At 38.0% G+C, this 21,882-nt stretch overlaps 2 protein-coding genes across 2 annotated transcripts in view; both read left to right on the top strand.

The window, feature by feature from the left end:
* The window catches only part of LOC140738144 (sodium channel protein 1 brain-like), a 138,336-nt gene extending 129,802 nt beyond the window's left edge, over positions 1-8,534 (top strand). The window contains exons 18-19 of the mRNA XM_073065287.1: positions 3,988-4,258; positions 7,537-8,534. Of these exons, the coding sequence (XP_072921388.1) occupies positions 3,988-4,258; positions 7,537-8,534 (1,269 nt within the window). The remainder of the gene's footprint in view (positions 1-3,987; positions 4,259-7,536) is intronic.
* Positions 8,535-14,712: 6,178 nt separating this feature from the next.
* Positions 14,713-21,285, top strand: LOC140737769 (follistatin-A-like). The gene is made up of 6 exons (XM_073064399.1): positions 14,713-14,891; positions 16,077-16,268; positions 16,661-16,879; positions 17,235-17,462; positions 18,974-19,201; positions 20,409-21,285. The coding sequence occupies exons 1-6, from the start codon at positions 14,807-14,809 to the stop codon at positions 20,486-20,488; spliced, it is 1,032 nt and encodes a 343-aa protein (XP_072920500.1). The 5' UTR covers positions 14,713-14,806; the 3' UTR covers positions 20,489-21,285.
* The last annotated feature ends 597 nt before the right edge of the window (positions 21,286-21,882 follow it).

The raw sequence follows: 21,882 nt of genomic DNA on the forward strand, positions 1-21,882 counted from the left end.
GCAAACACATGAGATTCTGCAGACAGTGAAAATCTTGAGCAACATTCACACAAAATACTAAAGGAACTCAGTAAGTCGGGCAGCATCTGTGGAGGGGAACAAACAGTTGATGTTTTAGGTTGAGCCCTTTCATCAGGACTGGGAAGAAAGGGAGCTAGCATAAAAATGTTGGGGGAAGAGATGGTAGGCAATAGGTCCACAGTGCTCTCCTATCAGATTCACCTTCTTCAGCCTTCAGCACCTCCACCCATCACCTTCCAGCTCCCCACTTCAAGTGGAAGAATGTCTCCTTCATTCTTACTCAATATTTGGCCAACTCTGCTGAGCCAGAGTAAATTTCTTAATGATCCTAAATGAACCGAAAAGCACAAGGCCAGAGTGATAGGGTAGAGAAGGTGTAAGTACACAGTCTATGCTTCCCTTAAATCCAAAGAGACAGCAGGAGTAAGAAGATGTGGAATGTGTGATGGAGGATATGTCATAAATCATTTCTGTGGTCCTTGCTTCTCCAGCAGTTTCAGCTTCAACTGCAATAACAGTGAGAGTTCTCTTATCTGGGTGAGTGAGCTGATGCCAGCATGTATGGCCTGTCAGTCTGCTACTGTTGTTGGCAATTCTGTCCACCCTTGGCCTGTGTGTGTGTGTAACAATGCTGTAGTTGAATAGCTGGCAGTATATGTAAGCTGTGAAACATACTGTAAGCAGCAGGTGGTAAGCATGGGGATGTAGTGGAACAAACAACTGTTATTCCCAAATCCTACTCCAGACAGATTGAGGTTAAGTGAGTAATGAGGTTATTACATAATAAAATTGTATAAAGATTTTGCAGAAGGGAAATGGAGTTGTACCAATTCTCCAATACTTTGCTTAAGTATTCACCAGTGAGAGGGACCTTGACAAATGTGAGGTCAGTGTAGACCAGGCTGATATGCTGGGAAGTGATGTTAAGGAAAAAGATGTACTGAAACTTTTGAAAAACATTAGGGTAGATAAGTCCCCAGGCCCGGACAGGACATAACCCAGATTACTATGGGAAGCAAGGAAAAAGATTCCTGTGCCTTTGGTAATGATCTTTGGCCATGATGATTAGATCAATATAGAAGCATATTTAAGGTTTAGGAAGCAAGGATCAGAGAGGGCTTATAAAAATTACAAGGTAGCCAGGGAGAAACTTATGAATGAACTTAGGAGAGCTGCGGTAGAAAGGCAGATGAAAAGGCTTTGGTAAGTAGAATTAAAAAGCGCCCAAGGTGTTCTATGCATCCATGAAGAACATAAGGATGACTAGAGTGAGGGTAGGCTGATCAGGGATAAAAGATGCCTGAGTCGGAGGAGATAGAAAAGGTCCTTAATAAATACTGTGCATAAGTATTCACCAGTGAAAGTGACCTTGACAAATGTGAGGTCAGCGTAGAACGGGCTGTTATGCTAGAACATGTCAAGGTTAAGAAGAGGGTACGCTGAAACTTCTGTGCCAATAGCAATGATTTCTTTGCATCCTTACTGGTCACTTAGATAGTACCAGAGGACTGGAGGGTGAAAAATGTTATTCCTTTGTTCAAGAAAGGTAAAAGGGATAACCCTGGGAATTATAGACCAGTGAGTTTTACATCAGTGGTGGGAAAATTATTGCAGAGGATTCTTGAAGAAGCATAATCCATTCAGGGCTACTCAACATAGCATTGTGAGGGGCAAACTGTGCCTCGTGGGCCTGATTCAATTAGATTGATCTTAGAGTAGGTTAAAAGATTGGCATAATATCATGGGTCAATGGGTCTGTACTGTGCTGTAGTGTTCTATGTTCTATGTTCTAATTCTTGAAGAAGTGATAATGCAAATTGGTGAAGGCAGAGAAATGGATATGGTATTCATGGATTTTAGTAAGACATTTGACAAATTTCCTTATGATAGACCAATTCATAAAGTCAGGAGGCATGGGATCCAAGGAAACATGTCTGTGTGGATTTGGAGTTGGCTTGCCCATGGAAGGCAGAGGGTGATAATAGATAGAGGATATTCTACCTGGAAGTATGTGACTAGTGGTGTTCTGCAGAGATCTGTTCTGGGAATCCTGCTATTGAGTGCATCTACATGAAATGCTGTTGTAGGAAAGCAGTATCAATATCAAAGATCCTCACCACCCAGGCCATGCTCCTTTCTTGCTTCCACCATCAGGCAGAAGGTACAAGTGCCTCAGGACTCGCACCACCAGGTTCAAGAACAATTACTACCCCTCAGCCATCAGACTCTTGGACAAAAGAAGATGTTCCCACAACCAATGATCTCACTTTAAGGACTCTTTTTTTTTGTTATTTCATGCTCTCATTATTTATTGCTATTTATTTATTTATAGTTGTATTTTAAAAGTTTGTTGCCTTCTATGCTCTTGCTCTTTCATTGATCTTGTGTACAGTTACTATTCTATAGATTTGCTGAGTATGCACGCAGAAAGAAGAATCTCAGGGTTGTATGTGTGGCATGTATGTACTCGATATAAATTTTACTTTGAACTTTAATTGATGTGGATATTGTAGGTTACATTGGGATATTGATAAGACGCAGTGCTGGTCTGGATGTGGCAGATGGAATTCAATTCTGGAAAAGTGTGAAGTGATTCATTTTAGAAGGTCAAACTACAGAATACAAGGTTATCAGCAAGTTTCTTAACAGAAGAACAGTGGGATCTTAGAGTTCCTGTCTAAAGATATCTCAAAGTTGCAGTACAAGTTGATAGGATGGTTAAGAAGATATATGATGTGGTGATCTTCATTAGTCATGGACTGAGTTCAAGAGCTATAAAGTAATGTTGCAGTTCTATAAAACTCTAGTTAGACTACTCTTGGAGTATTGTGTTCAGTTATGGTCACTTCATTATAGAACAAGGAGGATGTGATAGCTTTAGAGGGGTTGCAGAGGGGATTTACCAGGATGAAGGTTGGATTACAAAGCATGTCTTATGAGGATAGCTTGAGCTAGGGCTTTTCTTTTTGAAGAGCAGGAAGATGAGAGGTGACTTGATAGAGGTGTACAAGATTATAAGAGGCACTGATCAAATGGCAGCCAGAAACTTTTCTTCCCAGAGTTGAAACGGCTAATACAAGTTGGCATAACATTTAGATATAATCTTTAGGTGTATGGAGGAAAGTATAGGGGGAATGTCAGAGATGGCTATTTTTACACAGAGATTAGTAGGTTCATGAAATGGGCTGCCAAGATTGGTGACACATGAGGAACATTTAAAAGACTTTTTACTGTATAGACACATGAACAGAAGTAAACTGAAGAGTATGTGGGAAGGAAGAATTACATTAATCTTGGAGTAGGATAAAGGTTATGGGGTAAATGATGGGCCAAGGGCCCTGTACTGTGCTGAATTGCTCTATAAATGTTTTCCCATATTTAGATACATTTCTCGGGAGTTTGACCTGCCATTCACTCCTCTGGAACTTCTTCTGCTGATGAATGGGGGCTTCCTTTTTCTCTATCAGTAATGAACATCTCTCCATCTCCTTTTCTAGCTGTGGTTCTTCTCCTTTGTCTACTATTTGCCATAGTATTCCTTCCTCTAAGGTATGATTTCCATAATATTTGCAACCCCAAATGATTTCCCATTTTAGAGCAAGGGTTGGTTATTGTTGGTAGGTGTTTCAGACAACTAGGAGTATGTATCAGTACTAAAGCTCACAATAGTGATGATTAGTCCCAAAAATCACATAAGGAGATCTGAACATGCAATTCCCATACAACCACCACAAGTTCATATTAGCTTAGGTTAATTGCATATTGAGAGGAGAGCATTGCTTTCTCTGTCAGAAAATTTGTTTTACTTTACAGTGGACTTCATACTGTTTCAGGGTTTTATATGTAATATTTTTGTATTAGTGGAATATCAATCAGCATGAAATGATTGCAAAATCAACTTGTTTTAAGTATATAACAGAAATTAATGCAATACTTAGTTACTAATTATTCATTTCTTTTCCCTAGAATATAATACTTTACAAGTTCTACAAACTTGTGAGCAACAAATGGTTTGAACCATTCACTATTGCTTTGATTACACTGAATGTGCTGGTGATGGCATGTGATCATTATGGCCAATCAAAAATGTTTGCTTTAGTATTAAATCGGTTCAACGTAATATTTGCCGCTCTGTTTACCGTTGAAGCAATTTTAAAACTTTTGGGCCAACGACAATACTACTTCACTCAGGCATGGAATATCTTTGATTTTCTAGTCGTTGTTCTTTCCCTTGTAGGTAAGTCGCATTTACTGTTAACGTTCTTCTGTGATAAATAAAAATACTTTAGGCAAAGTTTTCTAAGGAAACCTAAAATAAAAAGAGAAAAATGTTGGAAATACTTAGCAGATCAGGCTGCATGTGTGGAAAACGAAACATGGTCCATGTTTCAGGTCAGAACTGAAATGTTACTACTGATGTGGCCTGGCCTGTTGAATATTTCCAGAATCTTCTTGTTTTATTTTAGATTTCCAGCATCGGCAGATTATTTTAATATTTCATTTACATGTGAATGGGAGTGAAAGAAAACTGATTTTGGGGTGATAGAATTCATGCTACATTGTCAGATGGGCCAGGCAACCACAACCCAGAAGGAATCCAAGACTGCAAGCAAACTGGATCTTCTTCCCCTCCATACAAAATAAGTCCTGACGAAGGGTCTCGGCGCGAAATGTCGACAGTGCTTCTCCCTATAGATGCTGCCTGGCCTGCTGTGTTCCACCAGCATTTTGTGTGTGTTGCAAGACTTTTTTGAAGTCAGTTTTCCATTATCATTGTTTTATATAATCAAACTTATGTTGTTCTTAAGGAAGTGATGTCACTAACATGTGCATTTCTTTGGAAAATATGCTGTTTACTCTTGATATTATTTTTGCAGATCTAATTTGTAAAATACCAGACTAGATTTACAATCCACTATTACAAAATGCACCTATTAAAATGTTATAAATCCCATCCCTCTAAGGTACATGGAGCACTCAACATCATATAAGGTGTTGGATCCCATTTGTTTCATTTGTGGTTAATAAGAAAGATAGAACATAGAAACAGGCTCATCAGTACCCTGAGCAACAACTCCCCCATTTAAAATAATCTTACATTGATCCCGTTTTATGTTCTCCCCACATTGTCATCAGTTCTACCACTCATCTACAGAGGAAATGCAATTTACAATGATCTATTAACCTGCCAACCTGTATGTGTTTGGGATATGAAAGGAAGGTAGAGCTCCTAGAGCAAATCTACACATACATAAGGAGAACATACAAATGATTGACAGAAAGGATTGAACTCAGGTCTCTCTCACTGTGTGGCAGCATCTCTACTAAATGCAAGGGGTGCCGCCACATGATAGTGGATTCCTTTTGGTATACAAATTGTATGAACGGAATACCTTGGCTATTTATATATTTCAATATTGTGCAATCCCTTCTGCGTGAATCATTTAGGATTGCCTGGATTTTAACTTTGTTGCGCCTTCAGCCAGATGCGGAAGATAAAAGCCAACGTAATATATGTAAAATCATGTCCTTTATTCTGTACAGTGCAGACATTGGTACAGTTTGTTTTCCAAAGGGAATACCTGAGTCTTACTGGGAAACATCAGTCACATCCTGCCAATTTGAGTACAATCACTATTACATGCATTCCAGTCAATAATTTGCCTGAATATTGAGTCTGAAGTTTATTGAAGGCAATTAGAAAACACATATAAACAACCTTCATACACCTTTTAGTAATTTTTTTGAACATTCTGATTATTTTACTCAGGCACAACCTATTGGCACATCAATTTTGACTGATCATCCAGATCCAATGCCCTGTTCCACCCTTTTCCCATATCCTTTGATCCCGCTAGCCCCGAAAAAAAAATCATATTTCTTCTGGAATATGGCTTCATTCACCATCTGTGGTACAGAATTCCATAGGTTCACTACTCTCTGGAAGGAGAAAGTTCTCCTCATCTCCATCTTAAATACCTTTCCCTTTCCCTTTTTTATACATCTAATCTATTCACTCTTGTTAGGATTTTTGTAAGTTTCTAAAATATTCCCTCTTGATCTACTAAATTTTAGTGAATACAAGCTTAGTGAATACATATCTCTTTTCATACGTCAGCCCCACCATCTCAGATATCAGTCCAGTGAACATAATGGACACTAGCAATTTCCCTAGGATAGATCTCAGCCTAACTACACTGTTACTTTTTGGTTTTCATCCTTCATTTTTCTGACATTTGTAAATTTCCTATCCATAGTGATTGATACTGAATCAAGATAAATTTGAAAAAAATATAGATATGGTTATATCTAAATATTTATAGAAAAATAAATAAAACGATATATATAAGTAAGTATTATAAACCTGCAATGTAAACTTCCTAATTTTTGGAAATTCTAACTCTTTTATGCTTTTACTTTCTGCCTTACTGTTAATTTGCTTCTGTTAATCTTCGTGAGTTACCATTCCTGATTTAATACTAGCTTCCTTTTATACCAGCATATTCTCCCCTTCCTCTACCATATATGCTGCTGTGAGGTAATAAAATTTTAAAATTTGCTGTTCATGATTGAAAAGGCCAGGATTTAATGCCAATTTCTGTCATTAAGAAGGTGGTCTTGACTTGCTATATTGTACCATTGTAGTTCATGACAAAGTGTTATCAAGTAGAGTTGTACAGGACTTTGATTTATCAGTGATGAAGGATCTACTTCAAGATCACTTGAAAGTTGTTTTCTAGGTGGTGGAATTCCCATAAGCCTGCTACTTTTGACCCTTCTCTTAACTCTTTACTCATACTGCTCTCATTGATTTATTATAATGTTTACACGTTTAATCCAATTTAAATATTCAACATTGGACTTCTGGAATATACAATTATTGTTGGAAGCTCTCAATTTGTTTTCCCTTTACTCCCATCCTGTTAAGGTAAAAAAAAAATCTCTTCTTTGAAGCATCAATTTGATGACAAATTACATTTAAGGCATAAAGACCAATAAAAACAAAACATAACTTGGAAAGTGAAAAATTATTTTAATGAACTTTTAAGGTTAAGTATAATTCTGTTCAATACATCTACCAATAATTAATAGTACTTGTTTAGTACACCCTGTCAGAAGTCACTACACTCACTGTATCTCCTTTCTAACCAGAAAATTGTAGAAATAAATATATCTGGCAATTATTTTAAAATGTGCAAAAAGTTTGTTATGGTATTTTTCTGTTTTGTGGATGTCTACAAACAGTAATAATTTCAGCTTGTATACTGATACATTCTCAGATATTGAATTGAACCATTGAATACTTTGAAAAACTTTGATTATAGGGTATAATAAGTGTACATCATTGTTTATGTTGTTACTTTTAGAATCAGTTTGCTTTGATTTAGTCAATTCTAAACGTGACACGAATTCATGGGATAATTTATGCTTACCTTTACTGTATGCTTTGTTACTTTGGAATTTAACCACTCATTTTCCCCTTTTACTAATATTTTGCTCTCTTCATTCCTTCAGGAATTGCATTAGATTCATCTGCATCCAAAAAGCAAGGCGTTTCCCCAACTATTTTGCGAGTGTTCAGAATTGTAAGACTTGCAAGATTGTTGAGGCTGGTCCGATCTTTAAAAGGAATTCGGAAGCTGCTCTTTACTCTAGTCATATCTATCCCAGCTCTTTTCAACATTGGACTCCTGCTGGGTCTCGTAATGTTTATTTATTCAATATTGGGCATGAGTTTGTTTCGGGATTTACCAAGAGAACCTCCAATAAATGACATGGTAAATTTTGAAACTTTTGGAAACAGTATGATGCTTCTATTTAGATTGACAACGGCTGCTGCATGGAATGAGATCCTTCATGTGATGATTAATTCTCATGTACAACGTCAATTTGTATCATTCATGTACATGACATCATATATTGTTGTTGCAAATATTGTGATCATCAATATGTATGTAGCTGTTATATTAGAAAACTTTCATGAAGCCCAAGAACAAGAACTCGCTGGAGTTACTGATGAAGATGTTGACATGTTTTATGAGGTCTGGAGTAACTATGATGTGAAGGCTACACAATTCATCACATACGATCAGTTATCTGATTTCCTAAATGAGCTGAAATCTCCTTTACGAATACCAAAGCCCAATGCAGTTAAACTTGCGGCTCTGAATCTGCCACTAACTGATGGCAATAAGTTACATTGCTTGGATGTCCTCGAAGCGCTAAGTGCTGTAATTGTTGGAAAGGTAACTCAGTCGGAGCCCTTGAAAAAGCTAAGTGGTGATGTTTTTAAAATGTCAACGAAAATATTCCCAATTCGTAGCACCATGGAAACAACCACAACTACACTAATGATACGAAAAGAGATCAAGGCTGCCATGACAATACAGAAAGCATTTCGGAAATTTCGAATCCATAAAACAATCAAAACAAAGGTCGATAGATCTCACAGCTCCTTAAGAAAATCACAACGAAGTCTACAGTCCAGCAGACCTAACTCACCTTTAACATGATCCGCAAATGCTATCAGTAGAAACTTTGACAGATGTAAACTGAGAACATTTATTTTATTGGGTGCCTTTGGTGAATAAAGCAAAACCTTTAAAAGGGTTATATTCATTGCCACTGCACTTGTTGATCCAAAGTGCTTTCATTCCAGTCATGGAATTCATGTGTGTTCATTTAACTTTATAACCTAAACGTTGTATTTACTTGGAGAAGCTCACCTCTGGCAATTGAACTCAGTAACCAAATAATGTCGAAGGAGGTGCAATATCTACACAATTAAGCATCAGTCATGAACTGCCGTATGTTGGGTAGAAGGCAACAGGGATAAATTACCAGATTATGATTAATAAATATGTTCAGGCTAAATGGACATGAAGACCATAACCAAAATACATGAAACAGATGCAACATAATGAGCCTTGTATGGTGCAATCAAGTGTGCTGGTAGGCTAGGAATGTCATGTATCCAACTGCTTGTCAATGAAATACATATTTGTTGAGCTTTTATGGTATTCATATGAGAAACTGATCATAACACTAAGTATTCTTCACATAACACAATTGCCTCACCTTGGTCAATGATCAGGAGTAGTCCATTTTTGCATTTCTACAGACTTGGAAGTTATATCTCCTGCTCTATTTTTTCCACATCAGATTTTATTTGTAAATTCATAAATGTGTCTGACTTGAGCCTCAATTTACCTCTTTTTAGATTTTTATTTTAACTTTACATCAGGTTTGTGTCACAATAAATGTTTTAGAGATGCTCAGTTAATTTCCCAAAGCTGAGATGATTTATGATAGAATCTTTTCTTTAGCAAGAAAGATTTCTAGGATATGTAACTGTGATGGCTTATTAAAAAGTTCAGGACTAAATCTACAGTTCTACAATTTTCTTCACTTTATGCCATTCCCTTCATAGCTAAATGAAGGCATTGTTGTTGTCTTCCACTCCCATGAAAGATTGTTTGATAATAAATGAAATACTGCTGATAATTGTACACTGGATCATCAGTTGAACTGAGCTCATCCTTCTGTAAACCAGATTCCTAATATTTTATGTGTTTTGAGGATTTAATTCTGTGCTTCTACTCATTTTTCTACCAAAAAAGAGAGACAGATTTTGTCTTGATTACACCAAAGGTTTGCTATTGAGTATTACCGGGTTGTGATAAGTCAGTAACAGAAAGCCGCATTTTTTTGGTTTCAGAATTTTGAATTCTGTCGTTTTCCCAGTGATTACACTTCATGAATCCAGCGGCTGGTGCAAACCATTACCGTGTGCTCAGTTACATCCGATTACACTGAGGTCTGACGTCAAATGTATTTTATTCAAGGTTTATGTTCAATAAAGCTCTTTTATTCATTTTAATTTTTGCTCTGGTTCGCTTTTTTCCGTCTGATTCGTCCTGTCGGTAATCGTTTTGCTATTCTCTGTCACCTTATTGGTCTGTTAGTGGAACCCAATTGGTTTCCTCGGCTTCCAATTGGATCCTTCGCTTGTCGGATCAGATGTTAAAGTATGTTCCATTAAACACAGTACGAGTATTAAAGATTAAAAGAAAATAGCAGTAATAAGTTGTAATGAAATGTTAATGGCGTTTCACAAGGCGTTATCTGGAAAACTTAATTCGCTAGTGCTTTGTTGGGGGGGGGGGGGTTAATATTGCAGCGTCAGTTTAAATTAAATGAGACCAGATACAGGTTATGCACAACCAAAGTACGCTGTCCATAGTCTATTTTCACATCCTAATCTATTGAGAAACTACATCCAGGTTCTAATGTTGTTTTAGGATTAAACTCGGCTACTAATTCCTCCAAGTACACTTTGAAAGCCTAACTATTACATTTCAATGGTCAGAAACTAATTAAAGTTCATTATGATTTTGGGTATAGTGGTCCAATCCTTTTTAGTCACTTTAATAAGTAGACCAACGCTGACATGAAATTAAGCTGTTAATATTAATTTCATAACTAATACATCATACAAGAGCGGAGATGCAGTTTGTCGAAGTTCAGATAGTTTTCTATCTGTTTTATTGACAGCAGAAATGTTAAGTAGTCCTGGAAAATGTCACCGATAAAATCCTTGCCTTAGTTTTCTCTGTGTTTACTTCCGTATGTCCTTCTCTTTCAGAAATGAAGTAACTGTAATAAAGACCAGGACTGACCTTAATGTTGCCAGTGGCACGTTAGTTACTCGTTTCTATGTTTGTTTTATACAGACGAATAATTAATAAGAATTATGTCGCAGGGTGAGTAAAATGGTCCTCTGAACACATAATTACCAGATTTATTTCATAATGATTTACAATATCCGAATATGCCTACTCAAATTAATTGACTCGTGTGGCATTCTTCTTGATCTCGAAAACAAGAAATTCAATAAAGTGGGTGTTAGATAAAACAGTCCGGAGTGTAGAATCAATTTTGATACTGGATATAATTGCGTACCAATCACAGGTTCCTTTAAATGGTACACGCCATCGGAACAAATTTCATACTTCTTCATGTGAGGTCGCACTGGTCTGCTTTGAATTCATCATTAGTTGATTAGTGGCCTTACGTTTGCTTCCATTTCTACTCATGGGTGATGACTGACATGAAATGATTTGTGCTTTGGACGTACTCAGATCGGATCTGATCAAGTCTGAATAAATTGCGTCAAATGAACAAGCATTTCACTCCGCAAACAGTTTGGTAACCTGTTCTACTTGACGGCGTGTGCCCTTGATAAGCTGTATATTTTCATAACAGTACATGACTGTAAGAAGATAATACCCTCTGAAACCAGAAAGGGAAACGCTTTCACAGTTAACTGAATTTGATTTAGCCGATCTTCATTACCTCATGTTCACATTACTCTTATTTTTTGAATGATTTAATATTTTGTAAGAAATATTTCCCGTGGATATAACCTAATAAATATCACTCTTGTGCCTGCGGAGCAGCAACAATAATTAATACATTTTGTAGCACTAATTTAATATCGTGTAGAGAAGAATATTTTCAAATATATATTTTGAATTACTTACAAAGAGAAAACGTAAACGCTTGATTTCAATATAACTCGATTTTAAATAATACTTTCCAACTAAATAATAAAGCACACAATCAATTATCAATAAAACTGTTATTTCTGTACAGCCAATAGGCAGTAAATTAAGACGACCTGTCGACATTGAACTTCTTTTTTGTCAGTAATGCATAAGAATTTACGGTGCAATATTTGTACAGACTTTAGCACACACAGTCGATAGTATTTTATGAGGATTTGTTAATCTGTATCATCCATTCAACTAGGCCTCTGTTATCAAAGATTTATATTCATTAAGAGGTCCGATGTAAAACGAATTGATAAATAATTTCGATCTAGCAAAGTTAGGACTTCAGGAGAAATCAAGTTCCGTCGTATTTTAAAAATGGGGAGTAGTTTAATTTATAAAGATGTATTAATGATCCAGATATAGAACCGGGAATAACACAAAAAGTTCAATAATTTGTTTTATAAATTGTGATGGGGCGCATATTACACACTAAATCTTAAATATTTGCAGTTAAAAAAAAATAAGCCCGGTCACATAAAATAGTGGTTTTAATGCACGTTGAAATTCATATATAGAATGGTATTAACTGAAATTGGAAGCGTACCTGTCGAGTTCCTGAAATCACGTTGTAAAGGTGGATGAGCGCATGCAACTTTCGTCCTCCAGATGTCTCACTTTGGTTTTACACATGACCTACACAGTGGCTGCGTTTCAATCCGAATGTTTTTATCCGAATTTTCAGCGCTCCCCATCTCTAATAGTCTGTCACATTTCTCTAGCTTCGTGGCCATCTCGCTGTATGCAATGTCCTTGTGTTTTCCTTTTCGTGAATCCTGCTTACATTTATCTCCATTCATTTTCTCTAAACTTGATGTTATTCTCTGCTTGCTCCGTTCTATCCGGCCACGACCATCTCTAACTAACACATAATCTCTAGCTTCAACTCTAGTTTGCACTTCCATTTTCCTGTCAATGTTCTGCCTTGGAGGAGTTCCCATAGTTTGATTCAAGTTTCTGATTTAGCTACAGGTGCTGATAAGCAGTGCTGTGTGAGATTTATCAGGCAAAAATATGAAATTTGCGCAGTAAATATTCCCTGACCAAAGCTGATCACCTGCCCGCTAAAGGGTAGTCAAGATTCTGATTAGAAGCCATTTCCCTCCCAATGAAACAAATTCTTAATGACACCACCGAGAAGCATTGTGTGCAGTGATAGTCGATCGATCACTTATTAGCACCTTTTGATGGTTTTATTTAAAACCGTAAATTAAATCCTGTGAAGCTTATCCCGCCTCAGCCGAGTGCCATTTTCTAAACCTAAAACCGATTTAGGAATGGAAGGTTATTCGTGCCGTTAAATATAATTTCATGTTGGTCGAAATGAATCCAAACTCAGGCCTCCGAACTGCAATCTGAAAACGTGACTCGCAATATTTCCGCTTTCATTTGACGCTCCACTGCTATGACAAAGCAACAAAAACAGTTGTTGAGAGTGGAAATCATTTAGTCATTTGGGTCCGGGGGTGGGGTGGGGGGGGGGGGGGGGAGAGGAGGACTGGCTCTTTCAAAACTGGTCCTTTCTGTTGCAGTTACCCTATTTGAATCGTTAGGGGGCTGCATAACGTTTTCCCAAAAAGAGAGAATTAATACTGCAGGTCAGAATTCCCATGTTGTGGAACAACAATCCAGGATGCTCCAGATGCTGGGACTGGAGTTCCGAGGCGCTGAGCCCGAAAATGATTTACATGGAATTGCTGTATCGAGAAGGTGATTTTTTTTTTGCTGTATGTATGATGATGCCCAGGGCCTTCTTTTATTGGGATGTCTATTTTGAACCCTCTTGTGTGATAAGTATTACGATCATCCAAACAACTGTCTACTCTAATATTAGAACGATTGCATTTCTGGCATTTATTATAAAGAGCCTATTGTAATAAGTCTTTATTAAAAGATTACCATTATATCCCGCAGCTGGTGGAAAACGTCTGTTATCACTGAGTTATTTCGAGTGAGGTCCATACACCTATCACAACTAAAAAGTTGCCCGGGATTAAGGGCGATCACGATTTAAATCGGATCATGCGTTTTATCTTTTCCTGGAGGAAGGTTTCCCACATACTTCTCCTTCCTTGCCAAAAGTGACTTCATTGAGCAACAGTAAGATTCGACTTTCGATGTCACAATCTCCTAAATGAGAATAGGAGACCGCCTACGGCATTTCATAGACACGCGAAGTCTGATCCAGTAATAGACGTGAAATTTTGCCAGTTCTGCATATTAAATCTAACTGCTTTTCTCATACGAAACAGCAGAATGCACGCACGGTATCCGTTTCTTTGATTTCATTTCTGATTCCCTATTTTATTATTTAATACATTGATTGGTCCCACCGAAATAGTCAGATGGCTCTGATCTTCTAAGCCAATATTGCAGCAATAAAAAAATTCTCCCCGTGTGTTTTGAGACTAAACTTAAGGAGGTCAATTATGATAGTAACTTGCTTTCCATGTAAACAAACCTCCTACTCGTAGATTTTAGACGAAACATCAATATTGATCTATATGGCTTGTTATTATTGCGCTACGAAAGGAACCGTACCTTTAAAGCTGGAATTCATTAAATATGATAATGTTTTGTTGGGGGGAGGGTGATTATCAATAGACAGGACGGATTATATTTGCCCTCAAATGGTGCATATCTTGCTGAGAATAAAAACCCCTGGGAAATAAAGTACATACTGTTTTTTAGTATTTATTCCATCGTTATCATATAATGCTAACACTGGCACGAGAGCAAAACAAAATCAAAGATCGTACTACAAGTACGTGAAGACTAACAGTCGGGATAAGTTCGTTCATTGCCACATTATCTCGCCATTAGCTTATGGTGTCGTGTCACCTGCAAGCCGGCGCGCAGATCATAATTCTGTATCTTATATTTGTGGTGTAATTGACTGAGATTGTATAGAACTTTTAGGGAAGGCGGTGAAATGTCACCTGATTAAGTTTCTGTCCACCTTAACTTTGTGATCACTTCCTCCTCCCCCCATCCTGCCAAGCACATTACCATGCCATCAGAAGACCGCCCACCAAACAGACCAGCCAAGACCCTTTTCAGCCAAAATATTTAAGAGTGACTGCATTCACAGTTTGACGTTCATTCAAGTCTGCGATCAGACTAGACTGGTGTTCTCAGATCAGTACTTATCTGCGGCGAAACTGAGTGCAACAATGTTAAGGATGCTAAGCAACAGAGCTGTGTCTCGCGTTTTTTTACTTTATATCTTCCTCACCATTGGAGACGAGCGAGTGCAGGGTAAGTTAAAAACAGAATGGGAAGAGTTCGCTCTCTCATGTTAGATGTGTAAATATGGCTCTTAGTTTCAAATTTGTTTCAATTTGCGCTTCGTGTTATTTTTTCTCTCTCTCTCTCTCTGGGAGGACATCCCGAAAAACCTGACGATAATCCACAAAGCGTACTTACATTTTGTTTCTAGTTCAAGACTCGCAGGATACAATGCAATGTAGCAAGTTACCTTTCGAACACGTGTTTCTGTACTTTATTCCCATTTACTGGAACACTGTCGCGCTGAAGTGTAAGGTGCAAAATCGCATTACCTGTGCGGACATTCCATGGACTCAAGCAGAAAGTAAATAGGAAATTGAGTGTGGACCCTTGGAAACAACGTTGTGTAGGTCTTTATTCAATTAGTAAAAGCAAAAGGGTGTTACTTAGAGGCAAAACGCTCCATTGATCGGCATATGAACCGTCGCGTAAGCGTCCGGTAGGGTGAGTGGAGGTGAGGTACATCACTGTATCACGCGGAGCTGCAGCGTTACTTAAACACTGAACTAATATTTTTGGCCCAGTGGAAATAATCGCCACGTTTCTTATAATAAGCCCCGCTTATATTGCTAACATAGAAGTTATAGTATAACCAAACACGCTATACATATAAATAAAGAGATTTATATTAGGCGGTATCAACTGCGTCTAGACTCTCCAGAAGAGGCAGCAGAGTTCAGACATGCTTAGAATACAGGAATACTGCGATCGTTTCTATTCCTGAGTGACAATGTCGATAAATAAAGTCACGAGATCATGATTTATCGATAGCTGCGTTAGGGTTTGGGATGCTTGGTATAGATGCTGTCAAACTGACAGCCCCCAGACTTTTTTTTCACGCCTAAATGACGAGTAGCTCGTCATACCATTCCCTGCCGATGTGGTTCTTTCTGGAACCTCAGTATCGATGAGCCTAATCGACTGTGCGTTTCTTTCAACGCACGCGTATGCAGCCCTCAGCCTGTGTTGATTCGGAGCCAGATAACTTAACAAGCGTGATATTCAAAAACGTCACAAGCTTACCGCTGGGGAATATCGATTACTTCAGCTTCTGTGCTTTTCATGGACTGATGCAAAATACTTGAAGTACACATTATTGTAACAGTGCACGTGTTAGATCAGTAGACCTGACAGTAATATGACTCTGCGTTGCAGCTGGGAACTGCTGGCTACAGCAAGCCAAAAATGGCAAATGCCAAGTCCTCTATATGACTGGGGTCAACCGGGAAGAGTGCTGCAAAAGTGGAAGATTGGGTACGGCCTGGACTGAGGATGACGTCCCGTCTAGCACGCTTTTTCGGTGGATCATCTTTAACGGAGGAGCCCCTGGCTGCACGCCTTGTAAAGGTACACCTTTGTTAGTCTCCATGAATCGAAACCTTTTGCATCAATACATCTTTAAAATCAAATTTCGAACAATGTGTATTATATTCTGCGCGTAGTGGCTAAACAAATCTAATACATACTTTGATATACACACTTGTCGTTGACAATTGCTCAGTCTAACATGCTTTAGAGTTTAATTTACATGGAGTAGCTTGGATCTTTTCGGTATGCAGAACTAATAAAATGGCGGCTGCTTAATATTAAAAATCAGGAAAATAACATTAAAGCACATTTTTCATTTGCTGGTTATGTGATTAGTTTGGCAAACAAGGATAATTGACTCAATTTCCCTTTCTTAATTGCTGCATTGAAACGGTCTGCAGACAATTGCATCTGTGTCATTTTCTTTCCAGAAACGTGCGATAACGTCGATTGCGGGCCCGGTAAAAGGTGCAAGATGAACAAGAAGAACAAGCCTCGATGTGTCTGTGCCCCCGACTGCTCTAACGTCACCTGGAAAGGATCTGTGTGCGGGACCGACGGGAAAACTTACAAAGACGAGTGCGTTCTTCTGAAGGCGAGATGCAAAGGACATCCCGAACTGGAGGTCCAGTACCAAGGCAAATGCAGAAGTACGTGTGCGATAGGATTACGCTCAATGGCAACGCCTTTCAGGAACTGAGAAAGAAGCTCTCTTAAACTGTACCAAATAACGAATTGCTCGACTCAAATGCAGAGTCGACTTTTGAATGATTTATTATACACATATTTGATTTTAAATATGCATGTGTTTCATTCTTTTGGATAATTATGGTTCAAATTCTTGTCTACTAAATAGTTTCTGCATATTTAGGATTGCTGTGCATTTGCTATAAGCACATTTTGACCTTAAGTCGGTCCTCACAAAGATCAACGCAGCCGACTGCTCGTGATTGTTTTCAACAGATGTACATTTCACATTTTTTTAGTGTTTCCTTTCTTTTTCAGAAACCTGCCGGGATGTCTTATGTCCAGGCAGCTCGGTGTGTGTGGTAGATCAGACCAACAGTGCCTACTGTGTGATGTGTAGCACGAGGATTTGTCCTGAACCTTCAAGTCCGGAGCAGTATCTGTGTGGCAATGATGGGATCACGTATGCCAGCGCCTGCCATATCAGACGCGCCACCTGCTTGATGGGAAGGTCCATTGGAGTAGCATACGAAGGGAAATGTATAAGTACGTACTCAAATCCTAACCAAGTGCAACCCGCATAAATTTGCAGAGGCTGAAGACCACGTGGAAGAGTTTTCGTTCTGTCGGCATAATTAGTATGCAGTGGACAAAATGAAATGCAGATGAAACACTGTCTCTCCAATTATTCCTAATCACTGATACCGTTTAGATCACTGGCCACCTACCTAGCACAAAGGTCATCTTTACTAATCACGTTATCTTTTCAACTTCCTAAAGCAGAGCAGTGAGTCTGTTTCATAATGCAATGACATGTTTTCCATAGAGAAAGGACAGTCAGCGCCTTTTTCCCAGGGCGGAAATGGCTAATTAGAGAGAGCATAACTTTAAGGTTATTGGAGGAAAGTGTAAGTGAGATGTCAGAGGCGTATGGTTTTTACACAGAGAGTGGTAAGTGCGTAGAATGCACTGCAGGGCTGATTATGGTAGAGACAGGTACATTATGAAGATTCGGACGCTTCTTGGATAGGCGGGTGGATGAAAGAAAAATGGAGAGTTCTGGAAGGTAAGGGTTAGATTGATCTTGGTGTAAGTTAAAAGGTTGGCACACATCGTGGGCCAAAAGGCCTGCACTGTCCTGTACTGTGTTCTATGTTTTGTTTCCAAACTATGTTTACATAAAGTAACTAAATCCAAAATTGCAGTTGCATGAAATTCAAAGATATTCAACTTTTAAGTTCTCATTCTGAAGTAATGGTCTTCAAGCTATGCTTCGAAGTGGAGAAATATTTCTCAAACTCTTATTCCGTGTCTTTGTGAAAGAGCCTTTTAAGGAACCGAATCGTAATAAAGGAGTTTTCAAGCGCTCCCATATCAGTAAAGGTGCATGACGTATTCCCGGGGTTTATTAGCCAGCTGTGATTTCGGGTGACAATGGAAGCTGGATTTGGTCACGTGAACTGCTACTTTGAATGACTGGTGCAGGTTTCTAGATATTACGGGAATCGATGGGCATTGGTTTAGTTAAGGAATATGATGCTGGGGTAAAGGTTTAGCCACGATCTTATTGATTGTTGGAGGGGATACAGTGGACCAAATGGCCTACCCCTACTTCCGTTCCGTACATTTTTATTATCTCTAAGAATTGGATGATGCAACGATAAAAGTATATCTCATCGATGTCTAATTTAGAAAATCAGTTTCTAAAGTTGTTAACGTTTTATTTTTGTATGTGATTCAAAGGAAAAGTTCAGGGATGCAGGGCGCTTCCTTTTAAATTTTATTTTGCATTAACTCCCATACATGATCGTTGCGAAACATACGAAACATCTATCCTTTGTACCTGTCAAAGCCTAGGGATCAAACTTGAGCTTAGAACAGTTTTCTTATGGTTGGACTCGTGGCTCGTACACTGGCTCGAACTGCTGGCTCGTACACAATGCATGAAGACTTCTTATTTGTCTGTTTCAAAGTAGAATTTGGAGCATGACGATGTTATTGAAGACTAATAGGACCATTTTTAAAATAAATCTGTTTTCTTTCTCTTATTCTTTTAGAAGCGAAATCCTGTGATGACATAGAATGTAGCTCTGGAAAGAAGTGTTTATGGGACAGGCGGCTCGGCAGGGGTCGATGCGTAGTTTGCAATGCTTGTCAGGCCGGACGTTGGGACGAGCCAGTCTGTGCGACTGATAACACCACCTACCCCAACGAGTGCGCAATGAAAAACTCAGCCTGTTCCTCTGGTACCCTGCTGGAGATTAAACACACGGGATCTTGCAACTGTAAGTAACTTTTAGGCCAAAAATAAGATTTGCTCTTTCTTCCATATTTCGGTCAAATGGTTTTCAATTGCCGGCTCGAGCTCTCCGATGACAAGGATCTTATCAAACGTATCGCCACCTATTATCTACCAATTAAGACTATGCATATGTTCCTCGTCATTTCAAGGGACAGTGGAGGGAGATTTGATTTGTTCGTTGGGGGTAGTCAAATGATAAGCTCAGTCTTTACACTCGCATTTAAGATTATGTCACATGTCGATATACCGAAGAAATTACCCGCCTCTCCAAAAGTGCAACTGCGTTCACTAAAGAAATGGGAGTATTTAACGCCTGGACTTGTGGGGTGCGTGATGAGCGTTTCAAGCACACGCCTTCTTCGGAGGAGCAGATGAAATATTCTGACCAAGTGAATCTTCTTATTCCTATAGATATTATCCTTTTTTTTTAGCCCACGTCACTCGAAACCTCCCTTCCGCATATTAAATGCTGCCTTTTTTGCTGTGGTAACAGTAGACACTTTAAAAATATATATACCTAACAATTGTACATTTATTTTCCGAGCACTGTTTGCATGATTCCCAGAGGGAAGAACATCCAATGATATCGGTATGTCAGTGGATTATGTAATATTCCTTAAGAAATAACTGGGCATCAACGTATCTTCAAATATGATTAAAAGGTTCGCCAGGAATTGTTGTGTTTCTGCTTCAGCTCTGAGTAACTGTTAAAGTTAATAAATAGCGAACATTTTCTTGGACAACGATGCTTCCTGTTCCCGTTCAGGGCAAGAAGATGCCATGGGAGATTAACATGCCATGATAGTGATAAATTTCGACATTGATTCCAATCGAACCTGATGCCTTCTTATCAGTAGTGATCTTCCAAATGCTTCACTGTTGTAAAGGCTATTTAAATAGTTCATGGATAGGTTTATTTCAGTGGCAGTGAAGAATACAATGGATGGAAATGATGTAAATGTTAGACTGGAAGAACACTGCCATAGAACATGATCATTGAATATTCACATCCCTGTCAGTAATGGTGTTATAAAACATTACTTCATAATAGTAAATGACACAAATTACATCCTTGTGCCTCTTTAAAAGAAACTCTGTTGGGGCTGTAAGAGGGATTTGAAAACATGCACTGAGTTTCTGTGCTGTTGTGATCCTTATTTATACAACAGCTACCCTATATTCTCCCATAGCAATAACTGAAGAAGAAGAAGATGAAGAAGACGAGCAAGAAAATAACACCTTTCCTAAATCAGCGTTTTCGATTTGGTAATTTTCTCACCCTGTGCGAAGAGGAAGGAGTCGGTGTACTTATTTGTAAATAAGTGTACGCTTATTTATTTTGAAGAAGTATACATAGTTGAGTTTAGTAGATTTTTATTTATACTGTCATGTTTATAATTTATACATAAAATAGGCCAACATGATTTGGAAATATATTCGTCAAAAGAACAGTGTTATCATTAATTTATTGTGACATATGATGCCTGTAAAGTATACTTTTCCAGTGAACTGTAAATTGCATTATGATAGCTGTAAATGTGGCTGATCATTCTCCTTTTGTACTAGAGATTTTAGCTATAATAGCTGCATGTTTTACCTTTTATATTTATTTATTGGAATATGTTACACATTGTAAATAAAGCTTCAGATATTGTTTACGGTAACTGATCAAACATGCTGTGTCTGGAATGTGCTGTCAACTGGAGATGTTCTGCAACTGTAAGGTTACAGGATCATCTTATGGAAGTATAATCAGGTTGACTTTTACTGGGTTGTTGCTGTAAAGGTTTTGACAAATGCAAAACAGTTCAGGTTTTTCATTTTGCTTAAAATTATGTTGCAGATACAATTTTATATTTTCAAACATGACAGATCTAAATTCATCCAAATATATAGTTTTGTACTTTTTCTATCATGTAAATGTGCAATGTATATAAAAAGTGATAACATGGAACTGTAAATACATTACAAATAAACAATAAAAAGCCATACAAATTTTCATTTTGTTGCTTTCCTATATGAAATTTCCCCTTGCCAGAAATAAAGGCCTCATATAAAATTAAAGAATGTTAGTGTCTTCTGTCTTAAATCATCTCATCCATGAGTAGAATTAAATGCAGGTAAAAGAAAATCACTCCACCATCTGAAATCTGGAGCTTTTAGATCTAACAAGCATCTTGAGCAAGTAGGAAAGTGGGCAAAAGAATGGTAGATTGAATTTAACCCAGGCAAGTATCAAGTGATGAAGTTGAACTAAGGTGGACATGCGCAGTAAATAACATTGACCAGAGACTTATTGTTCAGCAGAGAGACGCGAGGGAACAAGTACATTGTTTGCTGTAGGTAGTGGTGTAGGTTGACAAGGCCATGAAGAAGATATATGATGTGCTTGCCTTCATCAGATGGAACAAGAGTTAGTGCATTTTGTTATCTGAAATCTGGAGTAACTACTTATACTTAGATTAATTTTGGACATCATGATAACCTTAGAAACTTGCAATGTTTAATTCTCTTTTTAGAATATGATTGCCATAGGGCAGGCAGGTAGAAGGTACATATTTTACATTTATTACAAGTACAACTGAATATGACCTACAGCAAAATTTACAATTGGCACAATGTTTATTACAGTTTGCATTCACACTGCTAACATACCCATAATTA

The sequence above is a fragment of the Hemitrygon akajei genome, chromosome 13, assembly GCF_048418815.1.
Source record: "Hemitrygon akajei chromosome 13, sHemAka1.3, whole genome shotgun sequence".
Lineage (NCBI taxonomy): Eukaryota > Metazoa > Chordata > Chondrichthyes > Myliobatiformes > Dasyatidae > Hemitrygon > Hemitrygon akajei.